The sequence below is a fragment of the Natator depressus genome, chromosome 7 (genome assembly GCF_965152275.1).
Source record: "Natator depressus isolate rNatDep1 chromosome 7, rNatDep2.hap1, whole genome shotgun sequence".
Taxonomy (NCBI): Eukaryota; Metazoa; Chordata; order Testudines; family Cheloniidae; genus Natator; species Natator depressus.
Window position 1 is genome coordinate 18608156 of NC_134240.1, and position 21525 is coordinate 18629680.

Below are 21525 nucleotides of genomic sequence, written 5' to 3' on the forward strand. Positions count from 1 at the left end.
AGTCATACCTGCAAACTGCTGCGAAGGGCTTTGCAGACACTAGTGTACCACCTCAGTCATTGTGTAAAATCCATCGTCTGTTGTGGCAATTGCTCCAGTTAAGCAGACATGTCCTTGTTCAGGAACTCGTTGAATAAACTATTGCATAAACATATCAGATTTAGGCCATTAGAAGTCAGATAAATTTCGGATACAATGTATAGGTGTGGCAGAGCATTAACACTGTATCGGCTCTGATCATTACAGGAGCCATTAGCTAGTGTTTCATAATGTCTTTGTATGCTTGTGTTCTTGTAACTATGCAGGGTACATACTTCACTGTTAATTGACCTAAATAAATGTTAGAAGCAATGGCTTTTTTTTAACCTATTTTTTAAATTCTGAAATACGCTAATGGGGTATTGTCAACATAATTTAGCAACGTAGGAATCCCCAGACCAGACCAGGGCTCCATCTAGCCAGTATCCTGTCTCTGATTAATGGCCAGTCCCAGGTGCTTCAGAGGAAGATGAAAGAAACATGTAGTCAACTATTATGAAATAAGGTGCTCATGAGAAAACACCTTGCTAGCCCACGTCAGTTAGCGGTTGTCTTTTACCCTGAAGCAGATGAATTTATATCCTTTCCAAAATGTAGTTTTCTGCCCATTTAATGTAACTGATTTAAATAAATTCTATATTTAAAAAAGAAAATATCAGTGTGGCTAATAACTTGTACCCAGTCCTGTAATTGGTTCTGTGTGGGTGGGCTTTGCTGGAGCTCCACAGGGGTCCACTTGTTCAGATCTAATTGCAGGATCAGGTCCTTAAATTTATTTCAGGTTTAATATCTAACTTTTAACCTACTTTTCGTCAGTTTGTTTAATTTTGCCTTTTGTTCAACTCAGACAGTTGAAACTTGACTGGTCAGTTTCACTTCCTTCTCCTTGTTAGAGAAGCTTCCAAGCTGATCACTAAGCAATGCTGCTGTGTTTTGAGGTTGTGGCACTAGAGGAGAAGCTTTGCCTTAAAATATTTTCATAGAATTAAAAAAAAAAAAAAACACTTAAAATATATGAATAGAAGAGTTTAAATAGCTACCCTATCACTCCACTCTCTCTCTCAGCCCCTAATTTACTCTCCAGAGTCTCCCTTTAGTAAACCATTGAACGTATTCATTTTTGATTGCTCTCTCTTCTCACCCTGAATTATTAATGTGTGTAGCTAAGCTGGGTAAACTACTTTGCTAGCATAGCTCTGTGTCAAAAAGGCCATGGTTACCTATGAGGCTTTTTTTTTTTTTTTTTCCCCTTCTTGCTTTCTAAAACTGCAGGTTCCAAACATAATCAAGGCCTTGCACAAGCAGCTCAAGGAGAAAAGCATCAAATCAAGGCAAGGGTGCTTCAGTCTCCTTACAGAATTGGCCAATGTTCTTCCTGGCTGCCTGGCAGATCACATCCCTGCATTAATGCCTGGTAAAACTGGTTTGTTGGCTGGGAAGTGGTAGGGAGCGGTTGTCTCAGTTTAAAGTTTCCACTTTCAGTGCTATAAGGTTTCTAAATGACGTGTGTTTCTCCTTCCTGCTTTTTTTTTTTAAAAAATTTCTGGATGTTTATAAACACTAAAAAGGCAAAAAGAAAAGGAGTACTTGTGGCACCGTAGAGACTAACAAATTTATTTGAGCATAAGCTTTCGTGAGCTACAGCTCACTTCATCGGGTGCACAGTGTCTATTCCTGCTGCTACTGAAACCAATTGACTTTGAGCTCAGGATTGGGGTCATAGTGGTGACATTTTCTATTTCTCTCTGAATCTCCTAGAACATTTTAAAAATGTTTATTGGGGGAGGGTTTTATCTGCAGGCCCACAAGTTTTTTCACCTAACTTTCCTTCCTTGTAAATTAGTGAAGGGTGCACATCCAAGAATGTTGACGTATTCATAACACTGAGGCCCTCCAAGACCTTGGGCTTGTCCTTACTGTAAATGTATGGGGAAACTGCCTTTTCAATATCCCCTGGCCCTGAGCATCCCATGACCTTCAATTCCTGTATGTTTACAAGAAACAACAGAAAATATGAACAGTAAATTGCATTGGGGGTGGCAAGTGGGAATCTTGGAAATACCTTACTAATGACTCATCTGAAAAACAATTTTCAGACTATATCATAGAAGTTAGATATGGAAAAGACCCATTAGTGCATCCAGTCTATCTCCCTGCCAACGCAGGATTATTCTCTAAAGTACATTTTTCTAACATTTTTGTCCAGTCTAATTTGCAAAACCCAAGCAGTTGAGCTTCCACTCCTTTCTTTGAGACTTTCCACAGCTAGATGTCTCACTGGCAGGAGTTCCTGGTGTTCAGCCTAGATTTTCCATTTTCTTAATTTAATCTTATTACTTCTAGTTATAACGCTGTGTACCACACTAAATAATTCCTCCCCAGATCACCCTACAAATACTGACAGGTGGTTTTATAGCTATCCAGTTAAAGTGCTTGTAAAATACTTTTGTAGCTCTCCAGTGCAGCCACATGGCCTGGCTATATTCTGACTTGCCACTTGGCTGAAAACATAAACAGCTACTGCGAGAATGCGGGTATATCCAGTTATGGCTACACTAGGAGCTTTTGCCAGCAGAGCTCTGTTGGTCAGGGGTGTGATGAGGTATAATCCCTTACTGACCTCGCTATGCTTCTACCAGTACAGATTGTTTTTCTTGTCAGGGGTGGCTTTACTATACTGGTACAAAGCATAGCTCTGCTGGTATAACTGCATCCACAGTAACAGTGCTTTGTCAATATAGTATATTGGGATTCCTGTATTGGGGAAGCACTCCTAGTGTAGACATGGCCTCAGTGGGGTGGAGCAAAGGAAATGATTTGGATTTGTATCCAATGATTTTAGAATTTGTTTTTTAATCTTTGTGGAAATCATTTGAAGAAATAAGATAATATATGTTAATGTCTCCCCTGAACAGGTATTATTTTCTCCTTGGCTGATAAATCCAGCTCCTCCAACATGAGGATTGATACACTGTCTTTCCTTCATGTTCTTCTCTGCAATCACCAGCCAGAAGTATTTCATCCCCATATTAAGGCACTGCTACCTCCAATTGTGTCCTGTATTGGGGACCCCTTTTATAAGATCACATCAGAAGCTTTGCTGGTCACTCAGCAGCTTGTGAAAGTTATTCGGCCCTTGGACAAATCTTGTACGTTTGATGTCAAGCCCTTTGTGAAAGACCTTTTTTCTGGTACTCTGAAGAGACTGAAAGCTGCTGATATTGATCAGGAGGTGAAAGAACGGGCTATTTCTTGCATGGGACAGATCGTCTGCAATCTTGGAGACCATTTAAGTGGTGATCTCCCGCCAACTTTGAAGATTTTTCTAGAAAGACTCAAAAATGAAATAACCAGACTAACAACAGTCAAAGCATTAACCTTAATTGCTAGTTCTCCACTGAAGATAGACTTAAGACCTATTCTAGGGGAAGGATTCCCCATTTTAGCTTCCTTCTTGCGAAAGAATCAACGTGCCTTGAAACTGAGTACTCTGACAGCTCTGGACATATTAATTAAGAACTACAGCGATAGCCTCAAGCCTGCCATGGTTGAGTCTGTGCTGACAGAGCTTCCTGCTTTGATTAGTGAGAATGATTTGCATGTTTCTCAGGTGGCTATCGTGTTCCTTACTACCTTAGCTAAGGTTTATCCATCTTCCTTATCCAAGATAAGTGGTTCAGTTCTTTCTGAACTCTTTCAGCTTGTCCACTCCCCTTTGCTACAAGGAGGAGCACTGAATGCCATAATAGACTTCTTTCAAGCTTTGGTTATAACAAAGACAGCTAACATGGGTTATGCAGAGCTGATGAAACAGCTAACAAGCCCCATATACTCAAGTCCTGGTGGGGCATCTGTGACTTTACATAAACAAGCCTATTACTCTGTAGCAAAGTGTGTGGCAGCCCTTTCATCAGCATGCCCAAAAGAAGCCACCAGGGTAGCAAGCCAGTTTATTCAAGATGTGAAGAATCCCAAGTCCAGTGCTGCTGTTAAAATGCTAGCCTTCCTTTCGCTGGCAGAGATGGGTCGCACCATGAACCTAAGTGCTCAGAAGGAGCTCAAAACAGTAATACTGGAAGCATTTGCCTCTCCCAGCGAAGAGGTGAAATCAGCAGCTTCCTATGCTCTGGGGAACATCAGTGCTGGAAATCTTAAGGAATATCTTCCCTTTATGCTGAAGGAAATTGGAAGTCAGCCCAAGAGACAATACTTACTACTCCATTCTCTAAAAGAAGTCATCAGCTCCTCCCCAGCAGATGGCCTCAAACCTTATGTGGAAGATATTTGGGCTCTGCTTTTCAACCATTGCGAGTGCACAGAGGAGGGGACACGAAATGTGGTTGCCGAATGCTTGGGGAAACTGGCCCTAGTGAATCCATCCCAGCTGCTGCCCAGGCTCAAAAAGCAGCTGTCATCAGGTAATGGGAAGGACAAGGATTAGAATGGTAAAAGGCCTAGGGAAATGTTTTTGTTCGCTGCGTAAACATCTTCTACAGTCCTATCTTTTAATATCTTAATGTGGTATAGCTGTAGTTGGAGGGAGCAAAGCCAGGCTGGGGAGATGATCAGCCAAAGATTAACCAAAAGAAGTGTCTCTGAAGAAGTGCAGAGTTGTGTGGTGCATGGTATTAATAAGGATGCTACAAGAATAGGAGGGCTGCGTGACAAGAGAATGCTTTGGAGGCCAGATTTGGACATGTGATGTGATGTGATCCAATATGGCATTCTCTATTCCTTTAGCTCTTGTACAAAAATAATCTTTCTTACATTTCCATTGAGCAGCATGTTTGCTAACCCAAACACATGTAAAGAGTAGGGCTGTCAAGCAATTAAAAAAATTAATTGTGCGATTAAACAATAATAGAATACCATTTATTGAAATAGTTTTCGATATTTTCTACATATTTAAATATATTGATTTCCCTTACAACACAGAATACAAAGTGTACAGTGTTCACTTTATATTTATTTTTGATTACAAATTTTTGCACTGTAAAAAAACAAAAGTACTGTAATGGTATTTTTCAATTCACCTAATACAAGTACTGTAGTGCAATTTCTTTATCATGAAAGTTGAACTTACAAATGTAGAATTAAGTACCAAAAAAACTGCATTCAAAAATAAAACAATGTAAAATTTTAGAGCCAACAAGTCCATTCAGTCCTACTTCTTGTTCAGCCAATCACTCAGACAAACACGTTTGTTAACATTTGCAGGAGAGAATGCTTCCTGCTTCTTGTTCACAATATCACCTGAGAACAGGCATTCGCATGGTACTGTTGTAGCCAGCGTTGCAAGATATTTGTGCCAGATGCACTAAAGATTCATATGTCCCTTCATGCTTCATCTGCCATTCCAGAGGACATGCCTCCATGCTGATAACGGGTTCTGCTCGATAACCATCCAAAGTAGTGCAGACTGACACATGTTAATTCTCATCATCTGAGTCAGATGCCACAAACAGAAGGTTGATTTTCTTTTTTGGTGGTTCGGGTTCTGTGGTTTTCCCATCAAAGTGTTGGTCTTTTAAGACTTCTGAAAGCATGCTCCACACCTTGTCCCTCTCAGATTTTGGAAGGCACTTCAGATTCTTAAACCTTGGGTCGAGTGCTGTATCTATCTTTAGAAATCTCACACTGGTACCTTCTTTGCGTTTTGTCAAATCTGCAGTGAAAGCGTTCTTAAAACGAACATGCTGGGTCATCATCCGAGACTGCTATATCATGAAATATATGGCAGAATGCAGGTAGAACAGAGCAGGAGACATACAATTCTCCCGCAAGGAGCTCAGCCACAAATTTAATTAATGCATTATTTTTTTAACAAGCATCATTAGCATGGAGTGGTGGCTGAAGCATGAAGGGGCATATGAATGTTTAGCATATCTGGCACGTAAATACCTTGGAATGCAAGTTACAAAAGTGCCATGCGAACGTCTCATCTCACTTTTAGATGACATTGTAAATATGAAGCCGGCAGCATTATCTCTCATAAATGTAGACAAACTTGTTTGTCTTAGAGATTGGCTGAACAAGAAGTAGGACTGAATGGACGTGTAGGCTCTAAAGCTTTACATTGTTTTGTTTTTGAATGAAGTTATATAACAAAAACATCTACACTTCTAAGTTGCACTTTCACGATAAAGAGATTGCACTACAGGACTTGATTGAGGTGAACTGAAAAAATACTATTTCTTTTGTTTGCCATTTTTACAATGCAAATATTTGTAATAAAAAATAACAATAGAAAGCGAGCACTGTCTTTGTGTACTATTGTAATTGAAATCAATATATTTGAAAATGTAGAAAAACATCCAAAAATATTTATTAAATTTCAATTGGTATTCTATTGTTTAACAGTATGATTAAAAGTGTGATTAATCATGATTTTTTAAAATCGCGATTAATTGTTGTGAGTTAACTGCAATTAATCGACAGCCCTAGTAAAGAGCATACTGTGTCAATGTATACACCATTTTTTTTTTTATGTTCCCTCTTTGTTGCAGGTTCCCCGCATGCACGAAGTACTGTAGTAACTGCAATCAAATTCACAATTTCTGATCAGCCACAGCCTATTGACGTACTTCTTAAAGGTTGCATAGGTGAGTTTCAATTCCTATAGAAATCTTGTGAGCTCTACACATGAGGTCTGGTACACTATCAATGGCCCTACAACTGTCCTATTTTGTATTGCAAGTAAGATTTTTTTTTCAAATTGATTTGAGACTACATTTCTCTGGGGTTAACTTAGATGGAAAAAGATCTAATGCTGAGGTTGCAGAGTGAGTGTTAGTAAATGTTCTGGTCTTCCTCCTTCAGGTATGTGTGTCACTCATGAATTTAGTGGAGAATTTAGTGATTCTGGCTTCAGACAAATGTCTTGTAAAATATTTCTTAGGTTGGACACCCAGGTCCCTGTATCTCAGAGCTATTAAAGAGAAACTGCAAAAACTCTGCTTCCAAGACGTCTAGGCTGAGCATTGAAAAGAAACTCCTTCTAAAAATACTAAGGTTTCTACTTGGACTCTCAGATGAAGTCACTGGTGGCTAGCATCACACTGGTATTTCTGTACCCCTAATGTAACCTGTTGCCTCAAATAGTTTAAATCCTATCCCAAAAAAAGGAAGGGAAAATAGATCTAAATGCATCACTCTGTATAGGCTTTGCTTCTAGAGTTACTTTTAATCATTGTGTATAAGATTTCTTCATATCCTGGCTCCTTCAAATATCTTATGTTACTCTGAGGATCAGCTGTAGGTAGATCTTGAACTACAAAAACATTGCATTTAATGCTGTCAAACAAATTTTATGCTATTGTCCTGCAGGTGACTTCTTGAAGACTCTTCAGGATCCTGACTTGAATGTTCGACGTGTTGCTTTAGCCATGTTTAATTCTGCTGCTCACAATAAGCCTTCTTTAATCCGAGACCTGCTGAACACTATCCTACCCCACTTATACAATGAAACTAAGATCAGAAGGGAACTGATACGGGAGGTACGTTACTAGTGCTGCTGCTTCATGACTTCCGCATGTCAATGTCTTGGCCAACATGGAATGGACATGAATATGCTGCGATGCTCTCATGAGCAAATAGTTGGGTGGAACCCTGGGGGCGTAGGTGGGTCGGAGAAGAACATGTATTAGGCATTAAGTTGGTCGCCCAGATGTGGCAGTGGGGAGCCTTCCCCACTGACAGCGTGACCAGGTGTATCATTTTTTCCTTTTAAGGTAGAAATGGGGCCATTCAAGCACACAGTGGATGATGGCCTTGATGTAAGGAAAGCTGCCTTTGAGTGCATGTACTCACTGTTGGAAAGCTGCCTTGACCGACTGGACATCTATGAATACTTGAACCACGTGGAGGATGGACTTAAGGATCATTATGACATTAGGGTAACTTCCTCTCCTTATCTGGTCAAGAGTAGTGGAAGTAACTGGTTTTGATCTTATTTACTACAGTGAAGGCCAGGGCTCAGATTGTGTCAATGTGTGGTGCTGCAGCACCCGGCACCTTTTTCATGCTGCCTTTTTGTTCTCTAGTATATAGGCTTACTCTTTCTTTCTTTCTTTCTTTTAAAAGTTACTAGTTGTTACGGTTGCTGCGCTGGCCTTGAAAACGTAACTCACATGTAACCTATGTACTGATGTCTGCATCAGTTTGCAAAACCTGAAACAATGGCTCTGAAAGGTGTGACGTGCCACACTCAAGGAAGGCCATATTGGTTTAAAAAACTGATCTGGTTTAGAGGGGAAGTGAAAGCAGCTATGAAATATAATATATAACAAATGGAAGAAAGGGGAATTTGATAGTAATGCATATAAATCAGAAGCTAGGAATTGTAGAAAATGTATAAGGGAAGCAAAGGGGCAGGAGAAATCTATTGCCAGCAGAGTTAAGGACAATAAGAGAGAGTATTTTTAGTATATGAGGAACAAAAATAATTCTGACAATAGTACTGGTCCATTACTAGGTGGAAATGATAGTTATCAATAATATTGCAGAAAAGGCAGAAGTGTTTAATAAATATTTCTGTTCTGTATCTGAGGGGGGAAAAAACAGATTGCCTCATCATACGATGGTGACACTCTCTTCCTCTAGTATCTCTGAGGGATGTTAAACAGCAGCTTCTGAAGTCAGACATTTTGAAATCAGAAGGCCCAGATAACTTGTAAAGAGTTTTAAAGAGCTGGCTGTGGAGCTCACTGGATGGTAATGTTGATTTTCAATAAGCCTTGGAACACTGGGGAAGTTCCAGAAGACTGGAAAAAAAAACTAATGTTGTTCCAATTTTTAAAAAGGGTAAACAAGATGACCTGGGTAATTATGGGCCTGTCAATCTGACATTGATCCTGGGCCAGATAATGGAGCAGCTGATATGGGACTCGATTAATAAAGAATTAAAGGAAAGTAATAAACTTTAATGTCAATCGACACAAATTAATGGAAAATAGAACCTGTCAAACTAACTTTTTGGTAGATTACAAGTTTAGTTGATAAAGGTAATAGTGTTGATGTAATATACTTAGCATCTGGAAGGCATTTGACTTGGTACTGCATGACATTTTGATTAAAAAACTGTAACGGTATAAAATTAACATGGCTCAAATTAAATGGACTGATAGGTCTTAAAATATTACTGTAAACAGGGAATTGGCAAGTGGGTTTGTTTCCAGTGGGAGGTCCCAGAGGGGTCTGTTCTTGGCCCTACTCTACTTAACATTTTTATCAGTGACCTGAGAGAAAACATAAAATTATCACTGATGAAGTTTGCAGATGACATTCGAAGGAGCGGTAAATAATGAAGAGGATAGGTCACGAATTCAGAGTGATCTGGATTGCTTGGTAAACTAGACACAAGCAAACAACATGTATTTTTAATACAGTTAAATGTATACACCTAGGGACAAAGAATGTGGGCCTTACTTATAGGGTGGAAGACCCTATCTTGGGAAGCAGTGACTCAGTAAAAGATTTGGAGGTCATGGTAGATAATCAGCTGAACGTGAGCTGCAAGTGTGAAAGTTGCTAAAAGAGCTCATGTGATCCTTGGATACATAAACGGGAATCTTGAGTAGGAGTAGAGAGGTTGTTTTATCTCTATTTGTCACTGGTGTGACCCGCTGCTGAAATACTGTGTTCTGTTCTGGCACTCACAATTCAAGAAGGATGCTGAAAAATTGGACAGGGTTCAGAGAAGAGCCACGAGAATGATTAAAAGATTAGAAAACATGTCTATAGTGATACAGACTCAAGGAGTTCAATCTATTTAGTTTAACAAAGAGAGGGTTAATGGGTGACTTGATTACAGTCTATAAGTACCTACATGGGGAACAAATATTTGATAATGGACTCTTCAATCTAGAGAGAAAGGTACACCTTTATCCTGATATAATGCGGGTTCGCATACAACGTGGTAAAGCTCCAACACGCTGCTCTGAGCAGCATGTTAAGGGTGCCGGGCCGGGGCCGAGGGGTTGGATAAGGGGCAGAGGGTCTCGGGGGTGGTCAGGGGCTCTTCCCCCTTCCCCTCCAGGGTCTGGGAGGCAGGAGCTGTGGGAGGGCACGTTTGGGAGCCCTGCAATTCCAGAGTAGCCCGGGGGAGTAGTGGGGGGCCGGGAGTAGCCCGCTCCGCTTCCCTCGCCACGGCCCCAGCCGTCTCGCTCGGGGGAAGGGATTCCCCCCACCACCACCACCACTCACTGGCAGCGGAGCAGCCCGGCCCCAGCCCGCTCCACTCCGCCAGCTCCAAGTCACGGCACTCCACTTCCCGCCGCAGGTGAGTGCGGGACCTTTCCCCAACTCTCTCCTCGCCGCCGCCCCCCCCCCCCCCCCCAGCGACATGGCTGGGGCCGGGGCAAGGAAAGCGGAGCAGGCTGGGGCACGTCGCTCCGCTTCCAGCCGCATGTGGGGGGCGTCCTTTCCCCAACCTCCCCGCACTCACCAGTGGCAGGAAGCTGAGGGCTGCGGCTGGGAGGTGGCAGAGTGGAAAGGGCTGGGGTCACGTTGCTCCGCTTTCCGCCACTGCCAGTGAGTGTCTGTCAGGGGATGGGGGGTGTGGATAGGGGTTGGCGCAGTCAGGGGACAGGGAGCAGGGTGGTGGGGTCCTGGGGGTGATTAGGGATGGGGGTCTCTGGAGGGGGCAGTCAGGGAACAAGGAACAGGGGGGCCAAAGCAAGTTTGATATAAAGCGATCTCACCTATAACGCGGTGAGATTTTTTTTTTTTTGTCTCCCGAGCACCACGTTATATCGGGGTAGAGGTGTATAATGCGATCCAGTGGCTGAAAGTTGAAGCTAGACAAATTCAGACTGGAAATAAGGCATACATTTTTAACAATGAGAGTAACCATTGGAACAATTTACCAAGGGTTGTGGTGGATTCTCTATCAATGACCATTTTAAATCCAAATTGTATGTCTTTTCTAAAAGATACACTTTAGGAATTATTTTGGGGAAGTTCTATGGTCTATGCTATACAGGAGGTCAGAGTAGATGATCACAGTGGTCCCTTCCGGCTTTGAAATCTGTGAATTTTGTGTGGATGCAATTGTACTAGAATAAAGTGCTCATACTGGTACAGCTTTTTAGAAATAAGCTACGCTTATGTAAATAGCTCTGTCCTCATTAGTTTTACCATTTGAACGATATGTAGTTCAAGCCGTACATATGAACATCTGAACAGTTTTTGATCCTTCTGTTATTCTTTTAGGGCTGGTCTACTCTCAATTTACTATCACTGGTATCTCTTATAGGCAAAGCGTATAAGAGTACGACTATCTTTTCCCTCTGGCCCCCTTCAAATTTGACTTCCGCTGAGGGACAGATCCTGTAGTACTCAGTGGGGCAAAACACCCACTGATGTAAAAAGATTTTGCATGAGAGAAGTCTTAAGGGTTGCAGGATTTGACCTCTGTTTTTAAATGCTCAGAAGGGCCCTGTGTATTCTGTAATGCTTTGGAATTTGATGCATACTTATTTTCTAGAATCTAAGCCTTTCTTTTGTCTAAAAGACATACCCCTTATGAGTGCAAAGAAAACTGTCCAACAGAGAACAATGCAACGTGATGCAGTGATTTCTGCCTGAAATTGTTGCAGTAGAGTACATGGGGACTTGATAGAAGGGTTCTGGGTTCGATGGGGATCTGAGAAATTTTAAATCAACCTTTTTTAAAAAAATCCTCTAGATGTTGACTTTCATCATGCTGGCTCGACTCTCCACGCTGTGTCCTAATGCAGTTCTACAAAGGCTAGAGCGATTGATTGAACCCCTGCGGGCAACCTGCTCTACTAAGGTAAGATTAAATGAAAGCTTCAGTTATCAGATATGTTGAGTGTCTGCAATTTTGGAAAAAAGTCAGTACTATGCTTGTGCGTGCAATAGAGATTTTCCAAGATCTCGAAAGTCTACAGCACCATTGCTATGGCGCTGTAGTCTGGGTCTTAATACCTGGTAAAAGCAAGAATTTCACATTTGTAATAAAACAAGAATTAAATGTTTCTGAAAGGTATGGTGCCTTAGACCATTTGTCAGAACTTGCTGAAAATGAGCCAATTTGGGGCATGCAATATCTAAAATATTTGTTATGGAATAGAATTTGTCAGAAGTTCTTAAAAACTAGAACTTTGCAGAAAATATTTAAAATAATAAATTGTACTGTGGTCTTGAGGTTAAATTCAACCTACTTTAAATCACAGTTTGCTTATTTCCATACTTGCAGTAAATAGCACTCAAGATCACTTTAGTTTTGAGACTTCAATTGTGGTTCTGCTCTTAAAAAAATGACTGTAAAAATAATGTGATGTTCCATGTTTATGGGCTTTGAAATATTTTCTATATCAGACTTGCTCAGTTATTAAATAAAAGGATGGGTTTTCAAACTGCCATCCCTGCAAAGTCACTCTGGTCCTTTCAACTTGCATGTTGCAAACTCTAACTCCTATTCTACAACAGGACTATAACAGCTCTGCTGATGTGCAAGCCACAATAGAATCCCGCTCCCTCTCCCAGAGCTGTGTTGGCTTTGCAGGTGTAAAAAGAATATAGAGCAAATTTATTTTCAGGAAAGTATTCAGCATGCATATAGCAGAGTGATGTTTAGTTGCCCTTTTTACCTAACTATAGACTTTATGGTGAAGAAACATTAAAACCAAGCAGTGAAAAAGTAACCACAGCTACTAGATTTCATGTAATAGTATTAACTTCACATACAGGTGGAGCAATTATAATTGAGGTCACGAATACCTAGTCACCTGGGCTGCCAATAGGAAATTTAGTTTTGTTGATTAGTTTGTTCAGGTGTATTGTACTGTACCTAGAATTTATTATTTTAGATGTGTAACTTAAACTGATGTATCTGTATAGCACTTGCTAATGGAGGTGTGTAGGTATCAAGGCAGAAATAGCCTTTTGTGAATACATGTTCATAATCATAATGATAAAGTACAACTACTGTGGGCATTTTCAACAATGCTCATTGTCAGTTTAATTCTGATCTCTCTCAAATCAGTTATGTCCACGTGGATTGCTTTTGAAAAACACCATGAATTCCTCTCCAGTTAGAAAATATCCCACCTCTGTCTCTCACTTCAACTGTGCACAGTCCTCGTGTGTATGTTCATCCTTTTCCAGACCGCATTTAAGGGCAGTGTTTTTTAAATTTTTTAGGTAAAAGCTGGTTCGGTGAAACAGGAATTTGAAAAGCAGGATGAACTGAAACGGTCAGCGATGAGGGCAGTAGCTGCTCTACTAACCATCCCTGAAGTAGAGAAAAGTCCAGTGATGGCTGAATTTGCTTCTCAAATCAGAGCCAATCCTGAAATGGCTTCACTCTATGAAAGCATTCAGAAGGATTCAGCTTCATTACCTACCACAGAATCAATGGATATGAATTAAAGTCCTCTGTATCCTTTCCCATATCACCCTCCTCCCCCCACAAGAAGAATTGAAACAGGTGCTGCATAGGCAGGAAGAAGAATGTCTCAAAGCTGGCCTAGCTTAAAAAAAAAGTGATGTGTTTTAAGAAAATGACAGCTAGTTCAGCTACATGAGTCAGACTTCTGATTAAATTATAAGTTGGCAATGAGACTAAGGTTAAAAGGGCTGTGTGCTGCAAAGGGAGTGAAAAACAAATATTAAATTATTCAGCATGTTATTAAAGGGCTTAAGTGAGGCCATCTAAATTTATTATTACAATTCTTTACTTAAAAATAGAAACTGTCTCTTGGACGTTTCCCCCTGTTGTAGGACTTCTTGCACTATCATTTTGAATAAGGACAGTAGTTTAAAGTTAGTTTTTCATTTTAGTTTCAATTTAGTTTTCATTTGCCATTACACATGCATTTCTATCCAAAATAACTTGTCTGCAGAAGGTCTATCCTTGTCACTAGACAACATTAGTTAAAAATTTAAGAGCAAATGTCCTGAAACTCAGAACGAGTTAAGTGGCAGTACCACTACCCTGTTTTTCAAAATTGAAAAATACCCTACACTAAGATATTAACTCTGTTTACTATAAACTGCACTTGAGCAGAATTTATCTTTCAAGCTTTACAGGTTTTCATTGTAGCTAAATTCTGTTTTATTGATATTCTAATTTATGGCAGCAAAAGGCAAAGCAAGAAGTTTGACTGTACAAAGTAACCAATCAAATGTCTTCCAAAATAGAATGGCATGTTTTAAATTTTCCACAAAGTATTCAATCTTTATATATATGCATCAGTCTTTTCCTGCATTAAGTTGCCAGCAGCGTTCCACTGGGTAACTAGACTCTTGGCTGTGACTGTCAGACACCAAAGCATTGATGTATTCCGCACTATAGTCAGTAGAACTGAAGAAATACAGCATACTGCTGTAGAAGAGACCTGCCTTCAGTATTCTGGTATCAAATATCTAGTGAAATAGTATAAGGCAACGATGAAGTTGCACGAATGTAAATTAGCTCTTTTGCACACCATACAAGAACTTGTTGTTGTTAGTTGTCTTGCTCAAATCCTGCCCTGCACAGGGATAATTCTGTAACAGGAATAACAGATGGAGTAATGGCAAACCAGAGAATGAAGCCATAATACTTCTTGCAGCCATGGATTTGTAATCTTTCATTTCCTGTTTTTGACCAAGTGGTTAGTGTGAAACATTTTAACTGTCCTATTCACAGTGCAGAGTGAGACCTTTCCACTTGGTACAAGTGGCATCCTAGGAAAATAAAGATGTATTTTTGAAGCTGTATCTGCTCCTCTACCTTCAATATTTAAGAGAAGTAAAACACATTTGGTCAACCACAGCATTTTAGCTATGCTGCTCCTAGTCCCTGCCCCTCAAACTAGTGTAGGGATATGTATTCAGGTGACATTTCAGATGGCCATTAAAAAGGCTTATTCTTTTACTATTATTAAGCTAACACAAAATGAATGATGTCCCCTACATTCAGGAAGAGGAAATAATTCTCTGAAGATTGCATTCCATATGCTATGCTTCAACACTGCAAGCTTCAGGTGCAGGTATCTCATCTCGTAGTTAGAGCAGAATCTTTACTTTGCTCTAAAGCATTAGGTGTATTCACTCTACTAGCAGAGAATAGTACCTGTTAACAGATGCAAGTCATCTATACACAGTATAGAGTTGCAGCATCACTCAATTTTTAAAAAAAAGCAGCTATATACTTTTTTGAATGCATACTACTTAACTACAGGAACTTGCTAAGATTATAGGCAAGTGCCCAAATCAGGAATATTTATACTAGTCTTGACCATACAGCATGGTGTACTACACTTCCTGGAATATTAGTGTTCCTTAACAGAAAGAGCAGTGGGGCAATTCAAGGGGTGCTGTGCTCCCATTCCCTTTTCAGCTTCCTACAGTATTTAAATTCAACACGCTCAGTATAGTTTCTCCACCTCCCGTGGAACAGGAAGTGAACAGGCAGTTTAGAAATGCTCTAGCCAAAGTGTAACAGTACTGAGTACAGTAGCCCCTCCCCCCACATTAGCAGCCTCATTTTGAAGTCAATAAGCTTTCTACGCTTACACTATGAAAGACTAATTCAGTACCAGTGTAACTTCACACCATAGCTATAGTGCAGTTCCTTCCCTCCATCTTTTTAAGAACAGCACCAAGGGAAAACTGACACAGTCTGCCTTTAATCTCACTTTTTCACTAGTATTTTATAGGGAGATCATCTTCATTGATACCTGGTCTGATGAAGACTTAATACAACCATTCAACACACACCACCACATTGTGGATTTTTGTATTTTATTAAATACAGTTACACAAAGGAGGAGCCCATTTATTCATTTTCCTCACTGCGCAGTCTGGCATTTGGATTGGTGATCTTGATAGCAAGCTGAGCTGCTCGCTCTACAATTACCTTGCGGTTCTTGGAGGAAACATTGTGAGCAATCTCTGCACAATAAGACCTATTAAAATACAGAAAAAGAATCAATATTTCAGCAGCATAAAGCAGGCCAATATTCAATTCAGTCTAGGAAAAAAGATCTCCCCCTTTAAGCAACACAAGAATGGAAACGTTGAGCTAAGTGTGCATGCATTCTGTAGGGAAAGAACAAGCAAGCAGCTCTAAGTAAAAATAAATATTTGAAGAATCAATGATAATTAATGATTCAGGCAGTTAGAAACAAAACAGATTAAAAGTGTACACAGTGCCTCTTGTGAGAAGCTCCTCTGCAACATTTTTCTGGACTATTTATAACTAGGACTAAATAGGCTTAAATTTGAATGTAAACATTAAATCTAAATTCTGAAACACCATGTTAAAGATCAGTTTAGGTTTTAAGCTGGTATTTTAGCAAAATCTACAAGTTTAACAGCCCACAAACATTTCACTTGCACTTCATTTCCTTTCTCATCTGCCTACTGCAGTAGATGAACTCTTGTAGTAGGACAGTGTGTCAAATCACATGATATTAGTACCAGCTTCCTGATCCCAAGTAGCAACACACTCCCCATCTCTGCTACTGAACTGTCTACAGTTTTCTTCAAATGTCAACTGCATTTTCCTCTCCTGATCCCATTTCTCTGCATTATCCCTATAACATCCTAGGGTCAAGTTACTGCTGGAATAAGGCAGCACAGATCCAATGAAAACAGCTAAGTTGCATCCACTCATGCCAGTTGCGACTCAGGCCCTACCACCGATAATTCCAGCTCAGTTTAGTTACAGCAAAATGTAATACGTAGTGAGAAAATGCAATTCAAAATATACCAGGGACCAAATATGTTTCCTACAATACACAAGTCAGATGCATTTACAAGGGTAAAAGGTTACTGTTTAAACAATTAAGTTTGACATTTTATAAAGCCTCTATTAGCTAGTACATATGCCTACGATCTTCTGCTTGTGCAATTTTTAGCAAATATTATATTAAGAAAAATGCAAGCACATGATTCCTAAATCATTACTGTCTTTCCAGCACCTAAATGTCAAGTTAATGAAAGCAAATCCATCTGCCTAGTACTATTTCCTAGGATGCTGCTGCAGCAGTTTGTAGACATTGAAATATTCAGCACATTGCCAAAGCAGACCCTGACTTTGATGTGATATTAAGACCAAATCATGATACTTACAGTTAAGGAGTTTAAATACTGAAATAAGTTAAAAGGGAGGTTGTTGAATCCCCATCACTGGAAGTTTTAAAGAACAGATTAACTAGGCCTTTCCTGACAGTGGTCTGTCTATACTTGGTCCTGCTCAGCACTAGTTAATGAGGACTACATGACTTCTCCAGGGCCCCTCCACCCTACATTTTTATGGTTCTATAAATGTAGTTACTCAGGAAACCTGTCTCACAGGAATAAGATCAATCTACAAAAACCTATACAAAGCAAAGTTTAGGGTTTGTTTAATCAAAGTTCAAAATTACTTCTAGCCTTTGAATGTTTGATCATAAAATGATCTTCTCCTAAAGGCTGAAGACGATGCACTGTACTTAAATAGAATGTTTAACATCCCAGGAAGGGGACATAATTGAAGGGGAAACAAGAAGGCAGGTACAGCCAAGATTCTGTTTTTAATCAAGGTGTTCTCAACCTCTCTCCACCTAGGATCCCAAAACTCAAATACAACCTTGATTTTTGACCTCAATTCCCAAAATCCTTTATGGTCAAATCTTACAGTCCTTTGGTGTTCGAAAAAGAACTGTGGTATTACAGGAACAGCAAGAAACCATGGCTTGGTTTTGAGTTGGAGGGTGAAGGCTGGTCAGCAAGTTGATATTGCTGAGGGACAGGAATGCTGTACAAGGGTAGTTAGAGCAGTTGCGGGGTAGGGCAAGTTTAGTTTCATCCCCTCCCACATTCTACTCCAGGAAAGTTCCACTTAGAGATGTCAAAGAGTCAAATACTTTGACAAGCAGAACTACATGTTCATCCTCTTATTCATAGGTCAGTGTCCAAAGGCCTCCAAACATGATTGAGGCCCCAATTAGCTAAGGCCCTGAATAATGGCATGGTGCTTCCTGGGAGCAAAGCATGGTATAGATGGGCAAGAAGAGGGAGTAGCTCCAGCGAGAGGCAAAGGCAGGAGAAAGAGAGAACAGAGCATCTCACTCAGGCTTAAAAATCTAGCAGTTTCTAACTATTTCACTAGATCTCTCCCCTCCCTTGCAACCTGCCCTGGACTCCTGCTCCCCGCCCCGCCCCGCCCCTTGAGAACCTTGATTTTGTGATCAAAATTACAACAGAACTGAAGTGTAAACCTGCATCACAGAATACCAGGGTAGGTTAAGAAATCTTTCCCAACTTACTTGTTACTCATCATCAGCACCTCAAGTTCTTTGACATTGTGGACCAAAAACTTTTTGAATCCGGTGGGTAGCATGTGTTTCGTCTTTTTATTGCTACCATAGCCAATGTTGGGCATCAAGATTTGGCCCTTGAACCTCCTGCGAGCTCTGTTATCGATACCTCTTGGTTTACGCCAGTTGCGCTAGGGAAATGCAAGGAAGTTTTAAGAATACAATTGCACAATCATGAAGAATAAATGCAAAGATTCAGGGTGGACGTGGTCTTTTTCATTCAAAAATGTCTCATCCTACAACATTACAAGCACATCTGCAAGGAACCTCTACCATAGTGTTATTACAGAAAATCCACATTTCTGATTCTTGATAATTAAAGGTACTTTTTATGTTTTACCTCATAACAGCTCCTAAATATAATCACATCTCAGACTTTAAGATTTAAACACTCCAATTTTTTTTTTGGTTCAGAGGGATGCATACCTTGATCTTGACATAGCGATCTGATTGATGGCGGATGAACTTCTTGGTTCTCTTCTTGACGATCTTAGGTTTCACCAGGGGTCGGAGGGCAGGCATGGTGTCTAAGATAGATAAAACAGGGATAAGAAAGAACACAAAACAAGATAGCAATAAGTTATCTCACCCAAACCTGTAGCAGATTGCCTTCCATTAACTAGCCACTTCCAAAGCTACTAATGGAATGGGTATTCCTCTGCAGTAGTTCTCCCTCCTGCTTCCGAAGCTGGAAGAGTACTGAAAGCTCTCCAGATGCGGTCCCGGGGAGGTCTCATTTTGCTCACACAAGTCAAAATTATTTGGGAATAAAATGTCTTTGCAAGTCATGTCATATAGACCTTCAACAAGATGTTTTTAGGAGCTTAATTCCCAAATGATCCTGCCCATCCTCCCAATTCTGTGGTTGTTGCTAGACTCCTTCCAATTTGTGCCCAAACTGCTGAGTCAAAAAGCCATCCTTGCAGCACGTACTAGTCTCCATTCCATACAAACTAGAAAAGAAAATATAATCTTGCACCCCATCCCAGCTAGAGCTCTTCAGTATCACCTCAGCAGATGCTATTTCAACTTGAGTTGTCCATTGAAGAACTTTTTGGTTTCTCCTATGCAATTGGAGTTTGCATATGATATATATGATATGCATATATATGAAAATATGCAGTTTCCCTCTAGCATTGACCCTCAAGGGCCTTCCCTTACCTACAGCAAGGCTCCCACTTCCACTGGCCAACACAGTGGCTTATGCAACCACTTTAAATTGGGATTTCCAGTGCGATCTTGGTTGACTACCGGTGAACGATGCTCAGCTACTAGGATGTTCAGCACAGTAGTATAAAGAGATTAGATGAGTGACCGCGCAGCCACCACTCGTGTGAGTAAATTACCACTCAGAGGAAGGAGGGCATTTGGGGGGGATCCTACAGCCAAGCCCTTGTGCTGGTTTGTAGGTTTCCATTATGCCTCGCTCCCCCACGCCCTAAGCAGTTCTCTTGCTACTGGGTTTCCAGGCGCGCAGCCGAGGCGACGCTGGAGCCCCTGCAGACGTGGGGGGACAGTCCCCCGCTTCCCCAAGCTGCAGCCCCGGCGTCCCCAGAATTCGGAGAACCCCGCCCCCCGTCCACCCCTCCCCCGTCCGGCCCAGAGCTGGGAGAAGGAAGAAAGCTCCCGTCACCCAGCGCTGGGGGTCGCCTGCTCGACTCCCTGCTTTCCCAGGGCCGGCGAGCGAGGCCACCCCTTCGGCTGGGGAGCCCAGAACTCGCCCCTCCGGCGCGGCCCCCCCCGCCCCAAGCTCGCCAACCCCCCTTTCCCTGGATCCCGAACCCGGCTCCGCGGCCGCAATAATCCACCCCCGCCGGGAAATACCCCGGAGCGCTAAAGCGGGGGGCCGCCAACGGGCCTTGGGAGACTGCAGGGCCAGGCTAGCAGGTCCCCCAGGCACCGATGGCGACGGATCCGGGCGGGCGCGGGACTTACCAGTTGGTAATGGCGGCCACCCTGAGAGGCAGCGCCGCTGAGAGAGAGCGAGCGGAAGAGCGCGCGGGCTGATGAGGTGACTCCTGAAGGTCCTGGCAGGCCAGATCCCTGATCACGACCCAGAAAGGGGGAATCGGAACCAGCCTCCTAAACCTAATAACTACGCTGGTTAGATGAAGACCAAAGAGTAATTATTTCAGAGCATAACAGTTGTTAAAATGACTCGTAGTTTTTCTACAATAATAGCAACTATAATCTGCCAGGACCTGTCCCAAACAACTTCCGTTAACGGCATCGGCAACTGCCAGAGGAGCGAGAATGAAACTACTTCCGCCAGTACTGATACAACTGTCTGAGGGCCATCTAGTGGCAGGTTTCGGATACTGCAGAGTTGATGCCACATGGCACCCAAGGGCAGATTACTGAGCTTTTTTGGCTGTATTAATTTATTTACTTTTTTCATTTCATTAACACTGTTTTTTTCCTGCGTCTTCACGGGAAATTGTCAGGTAACAAAGCTCCAAATATGGATTGTTGGTTGCATAAAATGTTGCTTTACAAAATCAATATTTTATAATAATGTAATACTAATAGAGATACCCATAGCAACTCTTTACGATGTATTTTCTATTAATATAAAGTATTTTTCTTAGGTTTTTAGGAAGTTTCCAGATAAAATATTTCTTAAATGTCTGTTTCTTGCTAGTGTTGTCAGCTTTTGCTGTTTTTATCACAGGTCATAAACTGTGGTGTTTTTCTCAAAGCTCACCCTGTAGGCAATGTTTAATTTTCTGAGTTTTACTTAGGTTTCAGTCCTCCTGCAACTGGATCCAAGTGGATCATGCAATTAGTAATATTTCTGGACAGGATGTAAAACTAAGCTGGGAAGTTTTGGCTGCCCTGGTGATTAAAAACCACCTGGCACTTATGACAAGACTAGCTCTTCACCCTGAGGATATAACCAAATCTAGGTACAATAACTGCATTCTGTGTCCCTACATTGCCCTTGCAATTCTAGTTTTTAAAATGTATCCCTTAGTTCCCTGCCTAAAAATAGGCTTTGGGATAATTTGACAGTCACTACAGGTTACCAGCAAAGGAAGAAATTGGTATTTTTCTAATAATTTTACTTTAGGGTGAGGTTACCCTATATGGCTGGGATTAAGTCCATAGGGCCACAGGAGGTAGTTTGCTGCCTCTCTTATGGCATGCACCTGGGAGGTCCAGGTACCTACTG

The 21525-nt window shown here is 41.2% G+C and overlaps 2 protein-coding genes and 1 non-coding gene across 4 annotated transcripts in view; 1 reads left to right on the forward strand and 2 right to left on the reverse strand.

Annotated features, from left to right (window-relative positions):
* Window positions 1-14759, forward strand: part of LOC141990422 (cullin-associated NEDD8-dissociated protein 1-like) — a 33589-nt gene extending 18830 nt beyond the window's left edge. The window contains exons 9-15 of the mRNA XM_074957566.1: window positions 1312-1453; window positions 2955-4457; window positions 6546-6641; window positions 7366-7535; window positions 7770-7934; window positions 11726-11833; window positions 13207-14759. Coding sequence (XP_074813667.1) covers window positions 1312-1453; window positions 2955-4457; window positions 6546-6641; window positions 7366-7535; window positions 7770-7934; window positions 11726-11833; window positions 13207-13434 — 2412 coding nt within the window. The 3' untranslated portion in view covers window positions 13435-14759. The remainder of the gene's footprint in view (window positions 1-1311; window positions 1454-2954; window positions 4458-6545; window positions 6642-7365; window positions 7536-7769; window positions 7935-11725; window positions 11834-13206) is intronic.
* Window positions 14760-15775: 1016 nt separating this feature from the next.
* Window positions 15776-20448, reverse strand: RPL32 (ribosomal protein L32). Of its 2 annotated transcripts, none has more exons than XM_074957567.1 (4): window positions 20289-20448; window positions 18780-18880; window positions 18303-18484; window positions 15776-15956 (listed from the first exon to the last, which is right to left on the reverse strand). In XM_074957567.1, exons 2-4 carry the CDS (start codon window positions 18873-18875, stop codon window positions 15827-15829), a joined length of 408 nt encoding a protein of 135 aa, XP_074813668.1. In that variant the 5' UTR covers window positions 18876-18880; window positions 20289-20448; the 3' UTR covers window positions 15776-15826. The 2 variants fall into 2 exon arrangements, with proteins under 2 accessions (XP_074813668.1, XP_074813669.1); XM_074957568.1 differs by lacking the exon at window positions 20289-20448 and adding an exon at window positions 19515-19765.
* Window positions 18947-19086, reverse strand: LOC141991779 (small nucleolar RNA SNORA7). Its single transcript, XR_012640466.1, has one exon. It is a non-coding gene; the product is annotated as a small nucleolar RNA SNORA7 (small nucleolar RNA).
* Window positions 20449-21525: the final 1077 nt, after the last annotated feature.

Excerpts from the sequence above, each read along its gene's own strand:
- RPL32 (XM_074957567.1), bottom strand. The coding sequence starts at position 18,875 with ATGCCTGCCCTCCGACCCCTGGTGAAACCTAAGATCGTCAAGAAGAGA. Across the intron at positions 18,485-18,779 it reads ATCGCTATGTCAAGATCAAG|CGCAACTGGCGTAAACCAAG; the intron begins GTATGCATCCCT and ends GCATTTCCCTAG. Across the intron at positions 15,957-18,302 it reads GTGCTGATGATGAGTAACAA|GTCTTATTGTGCAGAGATTG; the intron begins GTAAGTTGGGAA and ends GTATTTTAATAG.